At 40.4% G+C, this 22,634-nt stretch overlaps 1 protein-coding gene across 1 annotated transcript in view; it reads right to left on the reverse strand.

Annotated features, from left to right (window-relative positions):
* The window catches only part of LOC115466732 (sterol O-acyltransferase 2-like), a 347,349-nt gene that overhangs the window by 45,799 nt on the left and 278,916 nt on the right, over window positions 1-22,634 (reverse strand). The window contains exon 14 of the mRNA XM_030198190.1: window positions 17,655-17,790. Coding sequence (XP_030054050.1) covers window positions 17,655-17,790 — 136 coding nt within the window. The remainder of the gene's footprint in view (window positions 1-17,654; window positions 17,791-22,634) is intronic.

The raw sequence follows: 22,634 nt of genomic DNA on the forward strand, positions 1-22,634 counted from the left end.
CGGCAAACGTCGAAAAAACTCTAATAAGAAATACTTACATCTAATCTATCTGGCGTCTCTTGCCTCTGAAGAAAGCCGAAACACGCGCGAACAAAATACAGGAAGTTGAATACTATCGAGCGTCTCTGAGGAAGGTTAAAATACGCAAAACAATATATATATCTCTCTCAAACATCCGGGGTGAGTTACATATCTTATATCAATAGTGATGCAACAAATCCGGCAAACGTCGAAAAAACTCTAATAGGAAATACTTACATCCAATCTATCTGGCGTCTCTTGCCTCTGAAGAAAGCCGAAACACGCGCGAACAAAATACAGGAAGTTAAATACTATCGAGCGTCTCTGAGGAAGGTTAAAATACGCAAAACAATATGTATATCTCTCAAACATCCGGGGTGAGTTACATATCTTATATCAATGGTGATGCAACAAACCGGCAAACGTCGAAAAAACTCTAATAAGAAATACTTACATCCAATCTATCTGGCGTCTCTTGCCTCTGAAGAAAGCCGAAAAACGCGCGAAAAAAATACAGGAAGTTAAATACAGGATCTCCGGGTTAAAGTTCATGGTGTGGTACCACAACCAACGGGGGAAACAACGTGAAAAGGAATGTCATAACTAAACCGAGGGGGTCCAGAGGACAAAAGTATGCACAGCGATACTTAGTTAAAAAGAAAGTATGCTCTGCGATACTTAGTTAAAAAGAACAATAGTATATATCGTATATCTTACGTGACATCCAAATATACAGACTGAAGTATAAATAACAGCGCAAAACGTTAGAAGATAATACCATATAATGCAACAATAAAAATAAAAATAAAAATAAAAAGTCAGAGGATATCTCAGTAGTACTTAAAAATGATGATAAAAGAATTTCTGTGTGGTGGATGTTAAACATATCTATATCAGGTCAAAGATATCTAATGGCATAAACGTCTAATATGTAAAGGTCATAAGAAAACCGAAAGGTCTGTCTCAGAATTCAGACCATAGGGATGAAGAGTATTTAAATCATATATGAATTCTTGTTCCTTGCGTAGCAAGTGAATATCAACTGGTCCCCCTCTTAATCTATTCTTATGGACATAGATCACACAAAACTTATATTCTTCAAATCCATGGCCTAAATCAATAGAATGCTGTACCAATGGTTTATCTAAAGATTTCCTTTTTAATGCACTTTTGTGTTCTATGATCCTAGTCTTTAGTTTCCTTTTTGTTTTCCCTATGTAAACAAGGTTACATGGGCATATGGCTGTATATATGACTCCACTTATTTGACAATTTGTAAACTCATAAAGTTTGATCTCTTTATTAGCTGATTGTATAAATAGATTCCTAGTTTTGACATTTACATTGCACACTGAGCATTTGCCACATGGATAATGGCCACTAGGGCGACTGTTTAGTGGTGCATCAATTTCAGGTAATGTGGATGGTACTAAGAGATCTCTAAGATTCTTCTCTCTTTTGTAAGCCACAATCAGTTTCTTTTGTTCAAATACCTCTAAATTAGCAAGCAAATGCCAATGCTTTTTGATAATATTAACAATAGGTTTAGACATATTTGTGTATGGTAGTGTACAGACAATCTTTTCATTACTAATTCTGTGAGCAGGCTTCAATAGTGTTTCTCTTGAAATGCCAGAGGTTTTTTCTAAACCTTCTCGTATGCATTTTGATGGATATCCTTTCTCTATGAAGCGTTTGGATATATCTTTCGATCTTAGTGTATATGTGCTAGAGTCTGAACATAGCCGCTTTAACCTAAGAAATTGACTATAAGGTAAATTTGTTTTAAGACTTTTGCTATGGCAACTCTCATAATTTAAATATTTGTTGACATCTGTTGGTTTTCGATAGATATCTGTTATAAATCTATTTTGAAGAATACTAATATTTATATCCAAGAAAGGAATACTTTTGTTACTGTAATTCATTTGAAATTTTAAATTAACATCCATAGTATTTAAACAATTGTAGAAATCTTTCAACTCACTCTCTGTACCTTTCCAAATCAAAAAAATGTCGTCTATGTATCTTTTCCACAGACATATTTTATCTATATGTTGATTTTTTGATATGAATTTCTCCTCAAAGCGTGCTACATATAAATTAGCAATGGATGGTGCAAATGTAGAGCCCATAGCTATGCCTTTAATCTGTTGATAAAACTTACCATTAAACAAAAAGAAATTCTTAGTTAGTGCTAGAGTGGCCAGCTCAGTCACATATTGTACTGGAATCCTAGGATGTTTGTCACATTTAATCAATTCTTCTTGTATGATATCTATAGATTCATCTTGTGGGATATTGGTGTATAAACTTTCTACATCTAAAGTAGCTAGAATCATGTCTTTGCTTGGAGTAATTTTATCTAGTGTATTAATCATATCTACCGAATCTCGTGTATATGATGGAATTTTATAAACCAGAGGACGCAAAAATTTATCTATAAAGATGGATAATGGTTCTAATAATGAGCCACAGGCAGAAACTATAGGTCTGCCTGGGGGTTTGGACAAGGATTTATGTATCTTGGGTAGAATATATATGGTTGGTATAGTTGGTTCTTTAACAACCAAAAAATTAGCCTCCTTTTGTGTTAAATATTGTGCTTTTATACCTATTTCTACCAAAATGGAAATTTCATTCTGAATATCCTTTGTCGGATCTTTTTTCAAAATTTTATAGAAAGTTGGATCACTCAATTGTCTTTGAATTTCATGAATGTAGTCGTCCCTGTTCATTACGACTATGGCTCCCCCTTTGTCCGCAGGTTTTATAATAATATTTCTATCTTTTTGTAGAGTTTTAACTGCCACTTTCTCTTCTTTAGTCAAATTGTAAAAGGCCCTTTGCTTTCCTTGTTTCTCTAATGCTGTTATTTCATTAAGCACTACAGTCTCATAGGTTTGTATTAAATGATGGACATTACCAGGCGGGAGCCATTTGCTGTTTTGCTTGACTATTGAATGGTCAATGTAGTCCGACGGATTTTTGGAGAAAAATTCCATAATTCTCAATTTTCGTATAAACTTAAAAAATTCCACCCGAGTTTTAAATGCATTGTATTTCGGTGTAGGTATAAATGATAGTCCTTTACTTAGGACTCTCTCTTCTATATTGGTTAATTCTCTTCCTGAAATATTATATACTGTACTCAATACTTGCTTATGTTTTCCTGTCCATACTTGTTGAAAGAAAAGCCACCCCTTCCTCTGCCTCTACCACGGCCCCTTCCTCGATACGATAAATATCCTCTAGGATATTCTGAGGTAGAGGTCCCAGTGGTAGATTTCTTCTTCCAAAGTTGGTCTAAGTGATGCATTTGTTTGTTAATATTAATTCTTGGAGGTGTTGTGTACAGGGAGGCAGACGGATCGAATACCTCATCGTGATCACTTCTAGGGCGTTTCCTTTCTCTGATGGTTTGTGGACTTATAGGGAAATTGTTCCCTATTGCTTTATTATATAGTGCATTATGATTCACTATTTTACGAGAGTGGTCTATCTGTCTATTCGAATATCTACGTAAATTCTTATTTCTCTGATTCTTATATCTATGCGATGGGTAAAAAACAGCTCTTCGAGAGGGCCAAATCAACATAACCTAAAAAAATATATATATGATTTGGCCCTCTCGAAGAGCTGTTTTTTCATACTGGGATTGCTAGCATATGTGAGTTCCCGTTTTAGGATATGCTCTTCACCAGTTTATTTGTATTTCTGATTTTTGATTTTTGATTTTGATTTACTCTTTGTTTAATAATTTTCTTTTTCCCCCTTTTTTTCTTTACAGTGCATTATTGCAAATTGCTTATTAATTTTCCAACTTGAAAGGATTTTTGTGTAGGTGGGTGTATACTATATAAGTCTTCCATGTTATTTTCTTGTAAGTCTCTCATGCTACTTTTTAAGAATAAATATATATATATGTAGTTTGTTTTATTATATATGTTTTTTTTATAAAATATATATATATATGTGTAGTTCATATGGATGTGATGATGATTTTTTAATATGATTTTTTTAGTATATACATGTATATTTAAGTTTTATTATACTTGTCTGACTATATACACATATATATTTAGATGTTTTGTTTGTGGGTTTTGGTGTTATGGACATATACATATCTATAGTGAATCTTGATATATGTTTCTTTCCATGTGTATTTATGGAATATATATATATTTAATTTTTTTAATATACATGTGACCGTATTATGATTTTAGAAGAGTAATTATAATAATTATATCTATGTTATGATTTCTTGTAGCCCCTGAAGCAGCCCTTGCTGGGCGAAACACGGCCTGTGTCGGGCTTACTTTTCATATGTATTTATATTATTATTATTTTTTTATATTTTTTATTGTTTAATAAATTACGTTCTTTACGATCTGCTCTGTACTTTTTCCATCTTGTGGCTTCTCAAGCTACTGAAATCAACTGGATTAGGTTTCAGTGCTACGTTAGTGAGCAGAGGAGGAGGGAGGGGAGAGTAGCTCTGAGTCAGGGTCCTCCCCCAATCAGTGTCCTAGCAACTAATTGAGGAGAAGGGAGGGGGCAGAGTAGCTCTGAGTTGGATCTCCTTCAAGCAGTAGCCTAGCAACTGATTGCTTCGCCCTGTGGCTCAGAAATGTTCAAAGCTCCGTTTCCTGGTTTTGGCTGAAGGCAGGGGGAGAAGGGAGTTTCAAAGCATCTTCAAAAGGGATTGTCACATAGGTGTGAGAATTGAACACAAAGACTCAAGCTGGGAGAATTTGTCTTTCTCTGATGTCCTGTTTCAAAGTTCCTGATCAATTCTGCGACAGCTATTTTTAAACTACCTTTATCTATTAAACTTCTTATGCTTGCTTAAAGGTTAAAATGTTCACAGGTTTGCCAATACAAAAACAGTTTTTCCTTTTGAATCCTCTAGCAGCCTTTAAGTACTGATGACCCAGAGGGGAGGAGTAGCTTTTCGAGCAGGGAAGAGTACTTAAAAGGAACAAGAGGAAGGCAATTAACTGATCACTCTAGGAATGCAGCCAGCGCTGGCTAGCATAGCCTCTTAAACACTGGTTTGAGTTTAAACCTCCACAATCTTCTGCTTCCTTTTCACAACTCAGATCTTCTGATAAATATATTTTTAACTTTAAACAGTCAAACATCGCCTTTCTTTAGCCACAAGTTCACTTAAATGTATTTCAGTTCACATCCAGGATAATCCAAGCAGAGTTACTGATTTCCTTTTCTGGTCTGATTAACTCACTCATGTAACGCTTCTACTGTCTTTCTTTAAACACAGTGCAGATGGCTGTTCCAAAGGCACATCCTGCGAAGCTTTCTTCGATAGCTATTTAACTTTGCTTTCTGTTTTTTTTACTGTCAAGACTCTTGAGGCTTGTTAACTTGAGACCTCAATATCGGAGTATAACCTTGGCACACCAATCACCCGAAGTCTCTATTATTTTTATGAAGTCTCTTTTATTGAATAAATCACAGATAATTTATTCACAGACAGATGTTCAGAGGTGCTGCTCCAGGATACAGAGACTCCTTAATCTGAGAGTTGTTGGGGGTGGAGATCTGAGGAGAGGTAGCGATATTGCGGGGGGGGGGGGGGGGGGGGGGGGAAGGGTAGTTGAACAGGTAGAAATGGTTCAAAGCTGGGTGACTGGGATGTGCGATATCTCATTAGGGAGGAGATATTTTCAAGGTAAAAAATCCAGGTTCGTTACAGGGAGTTTCAGCAGGACAGAGCTGTCTGGAATAAGATGGTGCATGCTCCATGTCTCTGGCTAGATGGTGGGAATGCCTCATCATGGCTGAAGGGACAAAGAGGTGTTGAGGCTTCACACAGGCTCAGGGAGGAGCAGATAGAGACCAATGGGGACAGAGCCTGCCATCGGGAGCAAGGGGTGGTCCTAGAGGATGGCTCTCGATTGGAGGGAAAGGTCATACCTGGCTGACCTCCCAGGACAGAGATAGTGAGAATGACCAGGAAATGATAGCAGGAGGACAAAAGAGCAAAGCTTGGCAGAGAGAGAGAGAGGAGGTCTGGGCAGCCTCACAACCAGTGGTAACAGTTCTTACACAGCCAAGCAAGTGTGATTGCATTCCTTGTGAACTACATTACACACAATGTCTTGCTCACATACCTTTGCAGAGTGAGAACTGCAGCAATGATAGTCCTTAGAACTGGGAATAACAGTAAAGCATTACACACATTTTAAGATAACGTTATAAACTAGTGTGAGGCTGTCAAACACCCACACTTTGGTCGCTCTTACTCTGAAGTCTTCACTTTAAAACCAGGAACTTCTTCCTACTTCATTGCCTCAGCTACAACCTGCTTGGTGTCTGGTGCATTTATCTTGTAACTGTTCTGCCTGATCTGACTACTGCCTGGACCCGACCTCTGCTGGATCGCTGCCTGACGTGACTACTGCTTAAACCTGACCTCTGCTGGATCGCTGCCTGACGTGACTACTGCCTGGACCTGACCTCTGCTGGTTCGCTGCCTGACCTGACTACTGCCTGGATCTGACCTCTGCTGGATCGCTGCCTGACCTGACTACTGCCTGGATCTGACTTCTGCTGGATTGCTGCCTGACCTGACTACTGCCTGGACCTGACCACTGCTGGATCGCTGCCTGCCTTGACCACTGCCTGGCACTGACTTCTGCTCTGTTCTGTCTTCACCTCCTTCTATCTGAGCCGAGTCCTCTTCCTCACCCAACTCCTAAGTCCTGTTGGCCACCTTAACCCAGGAGCTCAACCGCTGGGGAACAGTGGTCGCTGTAGGTGAAGCGTTAGGTTTCTGACTGCTGGATCACCACAAGAGCTGACTTCTACTCCTGACTTTGTGACACCAGCACTGTCTAAAATCTTATCTAGGTGCCAAGTGAGGTCTGCCACCTTCAGACCAGGTAGGCAAGTGACCAAGTGATCCTCACATCTACCATCCACCCAGCTATGTACACGCCTAATGATTGAATCTCCAACTACAACAGCCATCATAACCCTTCCCTACAGGGTAGAATCTGCTGGAGACACATCCTTGGTGCGAGAAGATATTGCATTCCCCTGGAGGGCAGGTTCTGGGTACAGGATCACTTCCTGCCTCTCCACACTGATGTTTTCCCTTCAGATCCAGATCCAGGGTCGCCCCTTCCTTTGTGAGTTCTGTCACAAATTGTCTAAGCAGAGTACTTTGAAAAGCATCCATAACCTCTCTACTTGTTTCTGATTTGGCAGATGGGACTTTCCAATTCACTTGTCAGGTTGAAGTCTCCAACTTTTGGATATCTACAATCAGTTCTTTGTCAAGATTCTCTGTTTGTGTCAGAGATTGGTTTCACCTTCTCTTTTCAACACAATCCATAATGCTTCTTCCTTTCCCCGTGTCCCCTGCATTTCAGTTGCTTTAATATTGTTTTTCACATACAGAGCCACTCCTCCACCTTTACAACCATCCCTATCCTTCTAAATAGATTATAGCTTGGTACGGTTGCATCCCAGTCATGGGAGTCATTGAACCATTTCTCTGTGATGTCAAGTAGAGGAGTGTGGTAGCCGTGTTAGTCCACTCTTAAGGTTATCAATAGAAATCAAACAAAATAAAACATGGAAAAGAAAATAAGATGATACCTTTTTTATTGGACATAACTTAATACATTTCTTGATTAGCTTTCGAAGGTTGCCCTTCTTCCTCAGATCGGAAATAAGCAAATGTGCTAGCTCCCCTGACCATCCTATGTATATTTTTTTGCTTAGTCTCCCCTTCTACTGTGTCATTGCTAAGTGAATTGCTAAGATGGTTGTATAAATTATTATTTTCCTCACTGCTGTCACACTTTTGCTTTTGCTAGGGGTGACTACCTGACCTGCTTCTATATGCCACTTCCATCTTTCAGCTTAGATGTCTTTCCACTTCTTTCCATATGTAGTAGTTAGCAGTCACTAGTGGACACATGGTTTAGGAAGAAAGTGCAAGAGTTTCATGGATCAGTTAAATTACATTACATTTCGGCTTAAATCCCGCTAACACCTTTTCAGTTCTAAGCGCTTTACAAACTTTTTTAGGTAAAAAAGATCAGAACATTCCTCTGAGAATTACACCTGTTGTTTTGGGGATGGGCAGAAATCTAATTACAGTACATAAATAAGAAGGTTTTTATCTTTTTTTTGGAACATTCTGGCAATGTCATTCCAAAGTGTTCTGGCTCGAATGGCAAGAGATTTGTTGAAGAGCCCTAGTCTCTTCTTGCCCTTAGATGAGAAGAAAGTGAAGAAATTGGCGGCTTCTTGTCTCCTTGATCTGGTTGACGTTGCAAAGCAGAAATGAGTTAGTAGGTAGCTGGGGATCAGTCCTTTCAGTGTTAAACAGGCCAGATTGAAAAATATTCTTGCCTTAATGGGGAGTCAGTGTAGTTTGATGTAGGAAGGGGAGACGCTGTCGAATTTTGATAGTCTGAAGATTAGATGGTTGTATTTTGAATGGTTTGAAGTTTCTTGAGTAATGTTTTTATGCAGCCGAGGTATATTAGATTGCAGTAGTCAAGTGGTGATAGTACCAGCACGTGTACCAGTCGTTTATATTGGTTGATTTTGAAGTACTTTCAAATGGTACGGAGCTTTCTCATTAGGTAGAAACATTTTTTGGTCAGGGCGTTGACTTGCGTTTCGAGAGAAAGAATGCAGTCAATTTGAACGCCTAGGGTTTTAATGGTAGAAGAGAGATCGAAGTTCGCTTAGTTAACTGTAAATGACTTAGGGATTTGGTCTGGTTTGATGTAGAAACATAAGAATTTGGTTTTTTCGGTATTGAGTTTTAGCTTGTGATCATGCATCCATTTTTCTAGTAGGTTGATGCATTGTTGTACCCTGGATACATCTATTTTGAGAGACGATTGCATGGAGATTAATACTGATATATCAATGGTGTAGATGTAATGGAGAAAGTCATTTTTATCTAGCAATGAACTTAGGGATCGGAGGAAAACATTGAACAGTACTGGAGATGCGGGAGCCTCGGGGGACTCCGCATCTGTTGTTCCAGTTTAGGGATAAATCTGTATGTACTTTGACTCTGTATGATCTACTTTCCAAGAAGCCTCTGAACCATTTTAAAACATTGCTTACGATTCCCATTTCTTCAAGGTTCCACAGTAGGAGAGTATGGACTTCTAGGTCGAATACTAAGAATAGATCAAATTGGAGTAGCAGTGCGCTTTTTCCTTCACTTAACAGTAGTTGGACGTGGTCAAGCATGGAGTTTGATACTGTTTCTGTGCTAAAAAGTCCACGGAATCCTGATTGAGATGGCGGAAGAATACCATGCAAGTCCAAGAAGTGAGCGAGTTGTAGGGTTACTATTCCTTCCATTAGTTTGGTGAAGAATGGAATGGAAGATACTGGTCTGTAGTTTGTAATCAGTTGTTTAGGTTGATTGGGTTCTCTTGGTATTGGTGTAATGATGATTTCGGTCAAGCTTTGGGGAAATAATCCTAGTGACAGTTGCTGATCAATCTATGAGAGGACATTGGCATGGAATGTTGGTGGGGCAGAGGTCATTAAGTAGGGAGGGTAAATGTCAAGTATGTAGTGGGAGGGAGCATACTTTGAGACTAGTTTGGTAAATGCAGACCAATGAGTGTTATCAAATTCCTTCCAGGTTCTGTTAGCAGGGGTGCCTTCTTTGAGGGGTAGGGACACTAGTGAGTCAAAGTTCTTGTCGGTGGTAGGGGGAAGACTGGTTCTAAACTTATTCACCTTCTCTTGAAAATATGTGGCTAGTTAGTTTGCCGAGGGAAGTTTCTCTTTCACATGCTCTTCAGGTTTGGAAGGCATAGTAAGTGAATTGACAACGGAAAACAGTTGTTTCATATTACATCCCCCTTTTTGGATCAACTCCGAGTAATATTTTTTCTGGTTAAAGTTGTAGCTTTTTTGTAGATGTGAACTTCTGCTCACCAGTTGTCCCTGGATAGATTGGATTTCTCTTTAATCCATTTGCATTCAAGTTTTCTGCATTCATGTTTTAGTTTCAGAATGTCTGGAGTGAACCAGCTGTCACTCTTCCGTAGCAGCTTAGTTTTGGAGTGGAGGAGGGCTATCTCATCCAGGATCTCGAGGCCAATTTTTGGCCAGTTGATTTCTAGATCAAGTATTCTGTCTTCCGGCAGTTTTAGAAGTACTGCATTCCAGAAGGTGTTGAGTTCTATTCTTCCTCTGGATATAACAGGTTGTTGTTGTAGGGTTTTTTTTAATGGTTCCAGTTGATTGTAAAGGAGCATCTGTAATGGTCAGACCATAGTGATTCTTCCCAGCAAACATCTAATAGACTATTAGTTGGGTTTGTGTTTCCATTATCACTGAAGGTGACCAGATCCAGTTAGTGACCCTTACTGTGTGTTGGTGTGGGGGAAGTTATCCTGTGGGAGTTAATTCTTTGATTCGTGGGTCTTCTTCAGAGAATAGCCAGATTTCCGTTAAGGTGTTCCTCTAGCCAGTCTTTTAGGAGTGGTATTTTGTTGCCCACTGATCTGATGTTTATGTAGTAGCAGGGAATGGGAGTAGAGGATGAGTTATAGATTTTTTGACATTGTTTCTGTAGGAGGGATCAGCCTTGGTCTTTTGCTCTTAGGCCAGGTTTGTTTTTGTATTTTTTGAGTGTTTGTGGTTAGAGGTGGTTTGCAGAATTTCAATAGGGCGAGGTAGAGTTTGTGTGCAGTCGATCAGATATGTAGGAGTCAGGTTCCAGATGAGTAGATAGGGGTGTGCTGCAGTGGCATTCCTATGTTGGCTGCCACCTGGGGTGGGTCATTGCTGCACCCTCCCCCCGGCGCATCACCTCTTAGGGGTGCATGGAACAGCCGCACAGCTGTCGGCGCCACCAGTTCCCTACCCCGGAACAGGAAGTTAATGCCTCCGACCTTGATGCTGATGTCATGGAACTGGACTTGGCTCCAAAACTCTTCTCGCATTGAGCCTCTCTGGATATTCTTCATGCAAAGACAGACAGCACAGTTAGTGGGGATATAGTCGGACCCAAGACACTGTAAACTCAAAGAATGGGTGTCTTTCCCAGAGACTGTCTGATTGCACCAGTTACAGTGCTTAAAGTCACTGGGAACCTTTGTGGACATGGAAGGAAACATTTCATTGGCTAAATTACACTTGCTACAATAGCTTTAACTAAAAATTATTTTTGTTTTCTTGATTGGTTTCATATGCAGATTTGTGGAACCGGCTCCAGACATTGACCATTTTGAGAGGACTTTTTACATAGTAACATAGTAGATGACGGCAGAAAAAGACCTGCACAGTCCATCCAGTCTGCCCAAGAAGATAAATTCATATGTGCTACTTTTTTTATTTGTACTGTCCTCTTCAGTGCACAGACCGTATAAGTCTGGCCAGCCCTATCCCCGCCTCCCAACCACCAACCCCGCCTCCCAACCACCAGCTCTGGCACAGACTGTATAAGTCTGCCCAGCACTATCCCTGCCACCCACCACCGGCTCTGGCACAGACCATATAAGTCTGCCCAGCACTATCCCCACCTCCCAACCACCAACCCTGCCTCCCAACCACCAGCTCTGGCACAGACCGTATAAGTCTGCCCAGCACTATCCCCGCCCCCCAACCACCAGCCCCGGCACAGACCGTATAAGTCTGCCCAGCACTAGTCCCGCCTCCCAACCACCAGCCCCAGCACAGACCGTATATGTCTGCCCACACTAGCCCCACCTCCCAACCACCAGCTCTGCCACCTATTCTAGGCTAAGCTCCTGAGGATCCCTTTCTTCTGCACAGGATTCCTTTATGTTTATCCCACGCATGTTTGAATTCCGTTACCGTTTTCATCTCCAGCACCTCCCGCGGGAGGGCATTCCAAGCATCCACCACCCTCTCCGTGAAAAAATACTTCCTGACATTCTTCTTGAGTCTGCCCCCCTTCAATCTCAGAATATTATTTTTACAAAAGATATATAGATGATATTTTTTTTACTTTGGCGTGGAAACACTAATTATTTGGAAGAATTCTTTAACTGGCTTAAAGAAAGAGATCCTCATCTAACATTCAAATTACAATATGATGCGCATTGGATTCATTTTTTGGACCTGCTGATTTGTAAAATAAGAATATGGCTTTGTCACAACCCTTTACCAAAAACCCATTAACATTAAGAATGCCTTTTGGAGTATTCAAGTTTTCATAATCCATCACTCAAGCAGAATTTGCTCTTTATTCAATTTTTAAAACCAAAGAAGATTTGTTCAGATTTTGAAGAACAGTCTGCCATTATGAAGGAGAGATTTCTGAGAAGAGGCTATCCCAGGAGATGCATTGAAGAGGGGTATGTGAAGGCAAGTTTGAAATCCCGGAGTGAACTTCTGGAGACACGAGGAGAAAGAAAGAGTCCGGATCTTGTTTGTACCTTATGGTACTCGTATCTTGCCAGCCAGATCCAAAAGGTCATTAGAAAACATTCAGGCTTATTTTGGAAAGAGAAGGGCGCCCATCTTGCAACACAAATCGGGAGATGGGCGTCCTTCTCTCAGGGTCGCCCAAATTGGCATAATCGAAAGCTGATTTTGGGCGTCCCCAACTGCTTCCTGTCGCGGGGACAACCAAAGTTCCCGGGGGCATGTTGGAGGCGTAGCGAAGGCGGGACTGGGGCGTGCCTAACAGATGGGCGTCCTCAAATGATAATGGAAAAAAGAAGGGCATCCCTGACGAGCACTTGGGCAACTTTACTTGGTCCATTTTTTCTTACGACCAAGCCTCAAAAAGGAGCCCAAACTGACCAGAGGACTACCGGAGGGAATCGGAGATGACCTCCACTGACTCCTCCAGTGGTCACTAACCCTCTCCCACCCTGAAAAAAAGAACTTTAAAAACTTTTTTTGCCAGCCTGAAATGTCATACTCAGGTCCATCGCAACAGTATGCAAGTCCCTGGGGGGGGGGGGGGGGTATGTCTGTGTCAGCGGAGGCATAGCGAAGGCGTGGACGTCCTTCTTTCAAACATTTTGAACGTTCTGAACTGCCCCCCCCCCCCCCACAGGGATGGCCAAATTTCAAGGAAGTGGAGTGGAGGAATAGCCTAGTGGTTAGAGCAATCCAAAGGTAGCTGGTTCAAACCCCACTGCTGCTACTTGTGATCCAAAATCCAAATAAATAAAGGGGATGTCAGAGGCATAGCAACGGCATGGACATCCTTCTCACAGAAACATCCATATTTTGGACACTGCCGACGGAGGCATAGCAAAGGACGTCCTTCACCCATACTCTAAAAAAAGGGACGGAGGCATAATGAAGGACATCCTTCACCCATACTCTAAAAAAAAAAAAAAAGACGTCCCTGATGAGCACTTGGACGTTTTCACCTGAACTTGTGTTTTTCTAAGGTTGTAGACGGCTATTATACACGCAGCTTGTCTGCATGTATGAAGCCGTCTTTGGCATGAAATCATGTGCAAATGAGCTAACAGCAAGCAGCTCATTTGCATGCAATTTCCTTCACGATGCCCGTTCCTTTCTGAATCACTAAGGGATCAGTAAGGGAAGGGCTTCCATTCAGTTAGTGCATCTGGCTGAAGGTATGGGAGCTATGTACCTGGGAGCAATTTGTGAAGTCCACTGCAGTGCCCCCTAGGATGCCCGGTTGGTGTCCTGGCATGTCAGGGGGACCAGTGCACTACGAATGCTGGCTCCTCCCACAACCAAATGGCTTGGATTTAGTCGTTTCTGAGATGGGAATCCTTGTTTTCCATTATCGCTGAAAATCAGAAACTACCAAGTCCTGGGGACAACCATCTCTAAGGTCGACCTAAATTTACTACTACTATTTATCATTTCTATAGCGCTACAAGGCATACACAGCGCTGTACACCATACACAAAAAAGACAGTCCATGCTCAAAGAGCTTAAATTTGCTGAAAGATGGACGCCAATCTTGTTTTGATAATACGGTTTTCCCCGCCCCTTGCCGGAGCCGTCCTACGAGGACGTCCCCAGGAAAACTTGGGCATCCCTTTCGACTATGCCCCTCATCGGCAAATCTTTGAGGGGCACGAGTGCTTTAGAAATAAAGAACTTGTGGTTGCTTATTCAAGAAATAGGAATTTTAAAGAAAAACTTGTACATTCAGTACTCCCAGATGACATCTGAGATCCCTTTGAAGACCTATATCTGGGGCGCAGACCCTGTGGCAAGTGCAGTGTTTGTCCACATGTCTTGGAAGTTTCTGTGTTTCGACATCCGCATACTTGTAGAGAATACCAGTTGAGATATTCCTCTAACTGTAACACGTCAGGTTGTGTATATAATTGTTTGTCCATGCCCAGTGATCTATGTAGGTAAGACCAAACGTGCCATCAAGATTTGAATAATCAAACACAGAAGTTGCATTAGCTGTCGTGGCTTGTGCACCTCTGGTTGAACATTGGCATGACAAACACCACACTATTTCTGACCTAAAATTTTTACATTGTCCAGCTTTCACACGCCTTGCTCAGCGATGGTACATTTGAATATGCATGTTGCATATATTTAAATGGATGACGCTTCCAGCACAGCATTTTTTGATAAGATGAGGTAGCTGTTTCCAGGCTGCTCTGTTTTATCAGTGCTGTTTGATTGCTTTGGTAAGTCTTACCCGGTTTTTTATTTATATTTTTAAAAGTAATTTATTTTAAGTCATAGTAATCCCATGAGCTTTTTAGCTGTATCCTTCCCTTAGCCTGGTTTTTATCTCCACTTTATCCCCACTTTTTTAAGTTGACCGGTTTGTGCTCTGTTTATTTTTAATTTCCTTCCTAGCCTGATTTCAGCCCTTCTTTCTCTGTTTTGTATATCTCTTAATAGTAGCATTATTGGTATCGTACTTTACCCACTGGTGTTTGTAGTTTTTTTATGGGATCTTTAGATTCTCATGGGAATCTTTTTACATTTGTTTATCCGTGGTTCGACAATCGCGCCCTTTGGCACCTTTTTAACTGACCATATGCCGTATCTGTTTTTTGATTGAACCAGTTATTTTTTATGGAAATCATTTTGCAATACTCCTTTTTGGTTAAACCTGTCATCTGTTTTGTTATCTTAGGTGTAGATGGTGAACCTATTTTAGCATATGCTTTGTTTTATAGTCTGTGTTTCACAATGGTTACCTTAGTATCACTCTTCTTTTATCCCATTTATAACTGGTCTCTATGTGGTTTTTACGTGACATTTGAGCTAGTTTTGTTACATTAGTCTAACTCATTGTACTTTTTTGACTTCCTTCAGCTTCCCTGTGTTTTACAAGCAATTGTGCACCAGCATTTTATATACCTTGCTTTGCTTTTAGAGGTATGTTTAGTTTATTCACATGCTGGAAAAGGTGCAGCGAAGGGTGACTAAAATGATAGCGGGGATGGGACGACTTCCCTATGAAGAAAGACTAAGGAGGCTAGGGCTTTTCAGCTTGGAGAAGAGACGGCTGAGGGGAGACATGATAGAGGTATATAAAATAATGAGTGGAGTGGAACAGGTGGATGTGAAGCATCTGTTCACACTTTCCAAAAATACTAGGAGTAGGAGGCATGCGATGAAACTACAGTGTAGTAAATTTAAAACAAATAGAAGAAAGTTTTTCTTCACCCAACGCGTAATTAAACTCTGGAATTCGTTGCTGGAGAACGTAGTGAAGGCGGTTAGCTTGGCAGAGCTTAAAAAGGGGTTGGACGGTTTCCTACTACTACTACTATTACTATTTGACATTTCTAGAGCGCTACCAGGGTTACGCAGCGCTGTACAAGAAACTAAAGGACAAGTCCATAGACTGCTACTAAATGGACTTGGGAAAAATCCACAATTTCGGGAATAACATGTATATAATGTTTGTACGTTTGGGTAGCTTGCCAGGTGCCCTTGACCTGGATTGGCCGTTGTTGGGGACAGGATGCTGGGCTCGATGGGCCTTTGGTCTTTTCCCAGTATGGCATTACTTATGTACTTAATGTTTTATACTTCTCTTAGAATGTTTTTTTAACTAAATTAGTCTGTAATGTATTGCCTATGTATGACTGATGTATATATTGTTTTTATATAGCTCCCTATTTTAATTGCATAATCCACTGATTTATAACACAGTCCACTGGGTTTCTTTTATGGTCCAATGGCCTTTTTAGAGTGTTATTTTCTCTTTTTAGTTTGTTTTACCTTGGTTATTTTTATATGCAAAGAGTCCTAAATTTTTGAATAATATTCTTATGTATATTATCTGTCATTTAGAGTTTGACTGTGACCCCGACACAGGTGGTTTGTTCCACCAAAACACGGACTGTGTTGGGTCCCTAAACTGGTGCTGTGAATAAAGTATCTTTAAGTGACATTTCCTGTGGTAGATCATCTTTTGGCTAGTCTCTATCTTTTCAAGTTTGTTTTTGCTAATGCTTTTCTGCAATACAGCTTACCATGTAGCTGAGGGGCGAAGTGCAGATAAATACATAGCAACATAGTAGATGGCGGCAGAAAAAGACCTTCACGGTCCATCCAGTCTGCCCAACAAGATAAACTCATATGTGCTGCTTTTTGTGTATACCCTACCTTGATTTGTACCTGTCCTCTTCAGGGCACAGACCGTATAAGTCTGCCCAGCACTATCCCCGCCTCCCAACCACCAGCCCCGCCTCCCACCACCGGCTCTGGCACAGACCGTATAAGTCTGCCCAGCACTGTCCCCGCCTCCCAACCACCAGTTTCCGCCTCTCACCACCGGCTCTGGCACAGACTGTATAAGTCTGCCCAGCACTATCCCCGCCTCCCAACCACCAGCCCTGCCTCCCACCACCAGCTAGATGCTAAACTGCTAAAGAAAATTATTTCAATCCAAAGGTCTTATTTTCTTGCCTAGTACTAAGCATTTAATTTATTTATGTATTTATGTATTTATAGCCCACCCATCACAATCACAAATTAACATTCAAAATAATTATCACACATAGGGGTCCTTTTACTAAGCTGTTATAAGTGCTAGCATGCGCTTACCATGGCTTAAAAGGGCTTACCGCAGGATGTGGTAAAATCTCAATATGCACACGCAAACCACACACTAAAAAAATTCCAGAATTTTTCTTGGAGGGGGTGTGTCTGGGGATGGAGAGTGGGTGTGACAGTGTGAATCAGCGCAACCACATTACTATGTGCTAACTGATTAGCATGGGATTAGCACGTGACCGCTTAATGCCTACAAAATGGATGGCAATAGGGGCTCACTCGCTAATGTTAATGGCCATGCACTAATGGCAACATTAGTGTATGGTCATTAATTTGGAAAATGGAAAATCTGTCATTTTCCAGCTGCGGTAAAGTGGCATTAGCATGCAGGAAAGACCCGTGTAAGGGCACTCTAAGACTGTGTCTTATCACAGCTTAGTAAAAGAACCCCATAAAAACAAAACATAAGAAACTAACACATAAACTAACAACACATATAAAAACCAAGAAATAAAACAGCATCAATTACTCATCATTATTAAAAGTATCTCAAAACGGAAATGTATTTAAACGGTACCTTAAAAGCATGCTAAATCTAGTTCCCCATGCTCCTAAATAGGAAACGTTAGTCCCTATGAGCCATTCTGAAAGGGCATTAAAGTTCTTACCTCCCAAGATAGCAAAAAGGCAGAACATGACGGGGTAGAAGAAGCCCAAACTTAAAGTGATGGCGTATTCATGGACTACAGCAGAGCTTAGAAAAGCAGTCAACATGGCCACTGTCCGAAACCTCTTATTGAGTAGCTGGATATACAACAAAGGAAATAAAAAGAAAAATGGCCTCGTCAGAACAGCTCCATCCATAGATTGTGTTCTGTTGGCAGAGGAGCTCAAAACAGTTTTTGGAGAGAGCACAATTCATTTTAATTCTGCTTATAAACTGTTGATTTTTGGTAATGACTGCAAAACAGCACTTACAGCAAAATACACAGACATATGGGAGTCATATTGAGTAAGCTGGTGAGTGGAAAAGGCAAGAGAATATGTGATTATCAATAGCTGGATATTCAATGGCACTTATGTGCACTGAATTTAATTGGATAAAGAAATCCAATTATCTTTGAGACATCCCATGCTAGTGACCAGATTTATCTGACTAAACTCAAACCATGCCCTTGGAATGCCTCAAACCTTTTTTTGATCATTCCAAAATGTAAACACTGCAAGATGAGGAAGGTTCAATTTGAAATGTCAAGATTTCTCCAGGTAACTCCTAAAGCTACTCGGACAAATTCTTTGATTACTGGATGCGCTGTGGAAATTGTTCCTATGGACAGTACATATTAGGGGCAGTTTACAACTTGTCTGCATTGTTTCAAATCTCAAGTTTATTCTTATTTGATATACCTGCTGGGGCTTTGCCATCATAGTGGTTTGCAATAAGTATTAATAAAATAAAAGTCAGAAATTACATATCCATAATGAAAGAAGATAATACCCTTTGCCTCATTTTCCTATATTCTCATTGACACCTGAAACCTTTATTTTTGTGATTATTGTCACACACTATCCCCTGGACTCTATATATGGTGCCTAGATTCCGCACGGAGATACACATGTAACTTCATTGGCATAACAAGGTAATCAGCATTTTTAACAGCATTAAACAAGCAATAATGAGCATTAATTGGCAATTATCACAATTCATGTGTGGACATGACTAAGGGGATCTTTTACTGAAGCTTAGCTCGAGTTATCTGCAGAAGGGCCCATTTTATTCCTATGGGTCCTGCTGTAGACAACTTGAGCCAAGCTTTAGTAAAAGACCCCCTAAGTGTACTGCATAAAGAACTGTGCCTAAATTGCAAAGCTCGCAGTTCAAAATAAACATGTGTAGCTTAAAAGGGGCTTATTTATGGCCGTGTTTATGGGCATTTTGTGGGATTCCACAATTTCTGCTTGTAAGTACAGAATACGGGTCAGTGCGCTTAAATCTATGTGCAGTGAGTTACACCAGGTTTTTATTGGCGTAAATGGGCATGCGTAGATTTAGGCACTACAGTATCGACTAAGCATATTCTATACTCCGTGCCTAAATTGTATACAGTACGTTTAATTCTGTGCAGAATGTTTAGGCACCATGTATAGAATATAGCCCTATGGAGCTTATTTTCAAAGCACTAAATGCTTTGAAAATACACCTCAATGAATCCAATTATGAAGTTGGAGCACAATCTCAAGGCGGGAGCATCAGTAAACTACAAAGATTCACCCAATACCAAACAGGAATTAACCCAAAGCACTGATACCTCAGCAGCGACTTGTTCCACATGAGCCTCTCATTCATAGCTCACCTAGCCTCTTCACTGAGTCAGTAATATGTTTTGGTCTGCTCTTTTATTTGAAAAAGATCAATAAAACTTAAATATGTTAATATAGTAGCAAAGAGCACTTAACTTGAATCACAGACTGAACAACATTGGCCGTGTTTCGCTGCTGCATCAGGGACGGTCAAAGCAAATGTGCTCAAACCATTTCTGCACATCTCAAAGATGTTAGATGGTGTTTGACCGTCCCTGATGCAGTAGCAAAACATGGCCCATGTCAGTCAGTCTATGATGTTTTTCAAATAAAATAATGGTTATAAAAGCTAATTATAAGAGCGAACCAAAGCATATTACTGACCCAATGAAGAGGCTAGGTGAGCTATGAATGAGAGGCTCATGTGAAACGTGTCGCCACTGAGGTGTCAGTTCTTTGGGTTAATTCCTGTTTGGCGTTGGGTGACTTTGTTGAAAATATGCCTCCACGTATCTCAATGTAATTATATTAAGTGAAATATGTTAAAGAACAAAAATCTTTATCTTAGTTGAATTTTACCTCTTTATCTATCTATATGTAACAGGGGCAATTACCAAAGTTATTTTACCTGCAGACATGCACACTTTCACACTGAAACTTGCTGCAGATACTTAGCCATCATGGCCAGCCCTACCATTGAGTGACTGTTTTTCACACATGGCCCTGCTTTTCTGCTCTACTATTCAGCTCCTACCATCTTATGCAAATGAGGCCTCACAATGAGCGTACGCATAACCTTGCCTCCCTCTGCATTCCCAATAGACCACCCATGTTAGCTGGACACATCTGTGCCTGCTTTCTACACACATTGTATTCCGATCCCATTTAAAATATACCCCAGGAATACCTTGTCTAAATGTGAATAGAAACACATGCACGTTCTTTTAGCCATATCACAGAACAATTGTCAAACAACCAATTTACAGATTCTAAATGTCTATTTATCTGTGTAAATGTCTTTGGAAATTATCCTTCAGCTCAGACAGCTCAAAAGGAAGTCAGATAGGTATGTCCCGTCCCCGTCCCCCAGGTATACAGTGCTAAAAAGTAGCACCAGACATCAATCAGAAAGAAAATAACTTTAAAGAACTATATTTTTACCTAGTCTGGAGTTGTGTTCCTAATCAGCTTTTAAGACCATTGTCGAGCCTATCAGAAAGCTGCACACACAGCTCCTGCATAGGATCAAGTGGATGTAGCAACACCAGTAAGAAGGCACAACACAAATTCCCTGAGACACATCAAAACCCCAGAATACTAGGAAATATTCCTTCCTCTGAGGACACGTAGGACTGTAAAATCTTCACTTATGGGCGACATGAGTTCTGGAGCCTGGCACATGAAGCAGTACCCCAGCAACTTTTTTTAGAAGCCTTTGGGGAGGCTCACCGTGCATTCATATCTGTTCATGTTTGCCACTGTTGCATCGGACCTCCACAGTCTAATATTTTCCATGGAGCCAGTTGGATCTGTTTTTCCGTAGTGGTTGCTGTGCCTTAAAAATTCCCACGCCAGATTCTGTCAGTGACATCCATAGGTGAGGATTTTACAATCCTGCTTGTCCTCAGAGAATTATCTTTACATGATGGCAAATTGCGAAGCAGATTTTTTTTTTTTTAGGGACTGGTTTAAACTGATTTCCATTAAAACCTCAGGTGAGTATGTATTAGTGAAACTGTATGATACAAGGGATACAATGAGAGAATTGAGGTGATTAGTTTAAATTACCAGTAAACAATAGTTTTACTTTTTTGAATTAACACTAAAATACAGAGTTTGATAATTATGATAATAGTTATAATATGGAGAGGTTGTGGGTAGGGCTGAATTTGATCAGACTTTGGAAATACTTTTGTGCACAGTTAGGGGGCCTTTTACTAAAGCATAAGTGCCCAATTATTGCATGGCAATTGCAAAAATTGCTTTATTACAATGGTCTTCATTCATTTTTAAGCTGTGACCACTTTGGATTCTAATGAGCTGAAGGAGAACTGACAAATATATTCTCAAGTGAGGCCATGACATTGTGTCAATGACATCCATCCCCACCAGCCCACCTTGACATTTCATTGGGGGTTATCCTCAAGGTTGTGAACATTTCCAAATGCATTCTCTTTTGTCTATTGAGAAATGTCTTGTCCTTCAAGTATATGGCTCTTCCCCTTATCCGCTTTCCCTTTTCTGTTCTGAACCTGGGTAGAGAGGCAGAGTAGCAGGGAAAAAAAACCAATGAAGACTTTCCCAGAGGTCTCCGGGGGCTGTCATTGGCCTCTGGGCTTTACACTGAAGAAATCTGCTTTATTATAATTTTTGGCATTATCTAATGTTAAAATTTAGTGCTGTGCAACCAAAGGAATGGGAGGGCATAATTTTACCTGGCTGACCTTTGAATCTGCAATGGTGAAGCCTCTCTATAACCAGAAAACAGGCTGACCCAGAAACCAGTGTGATTGGGCTCTCTGCTAAAGCTCAGTGCAGGGTTTCCTAAAAGTGTGCCACAGTGCAGTAAGCAAATAACATGGTAGTTAGGCTATCCCCAGGATTCTGTATATGGCACTGAGATTTCCACACCAGAATCAAAACGTATTCAATAACAATGACCATAACTTAGTCATCAAGCTAATCAGCAATTATCAAGCAATTATCATCACTAATTGTGATTAATTAGAATTTATGCACGCTGTAGTCTAAGCATATTCTGTAATGTGGTACACCTAAATTCAAAGTTGCATAGTTGAAAAGTAGGTGTGGTTATAGGTGTGGAACAGGTGATTCATGGGTGTTTCTAAAATCTATGCGCATTGTTATAGAACATACCCGCTCCACACCCAATTTAGTTGTCAGGATTCACACCAGGTTTTAGTTGGCTTAATTGACTGCGACTGACTTTAGTCATGTGGACCAGTGCTCAGCATATTCTATATACCGTGAGGAAATTTAAGCCTGTTCTATAAAGTTTAGGTGTACTTTAGAGAATAAACCTAGGCGTATTTTGTTTTCTGCATGGAATTTTCAGGCGCCATATATAGAATCTAACCCTATATACAAAAAATGTGTATTAATATGCCACATACATGTGTACATGGGGCTGAAATAACAGTAGCTATATTTGGTATGTGAGAAAATTGTATTGGCACCCAGATTGCATGTGTGCATCCGCGTGTGTGTTGGATTGATATCCTACACATATAATTTTTGCAATCCTATTATTTTTGTGCAAAATGGCATTCCATCATATACATATATGTATGTGTGCATTCAGTTGGGGTGCCAATACACGATGTTTG

The sequence above is a fragment of the Microcaecilia unicolor genome, chromosome 3 (genome assembly GCF_901765095.1).
Source record: "Microcaecilia unicolor chromosome 3, aMicUni1.1, whole genome shotgun sequence".
Taxonomy (NCBI): domain Eukaryota; kingdom Metazoa; phylum Chordata; class Amphibia; order Gymnophiona; family Siphonopidae; genus Microcaecilia; species Microcaecilia unicolor.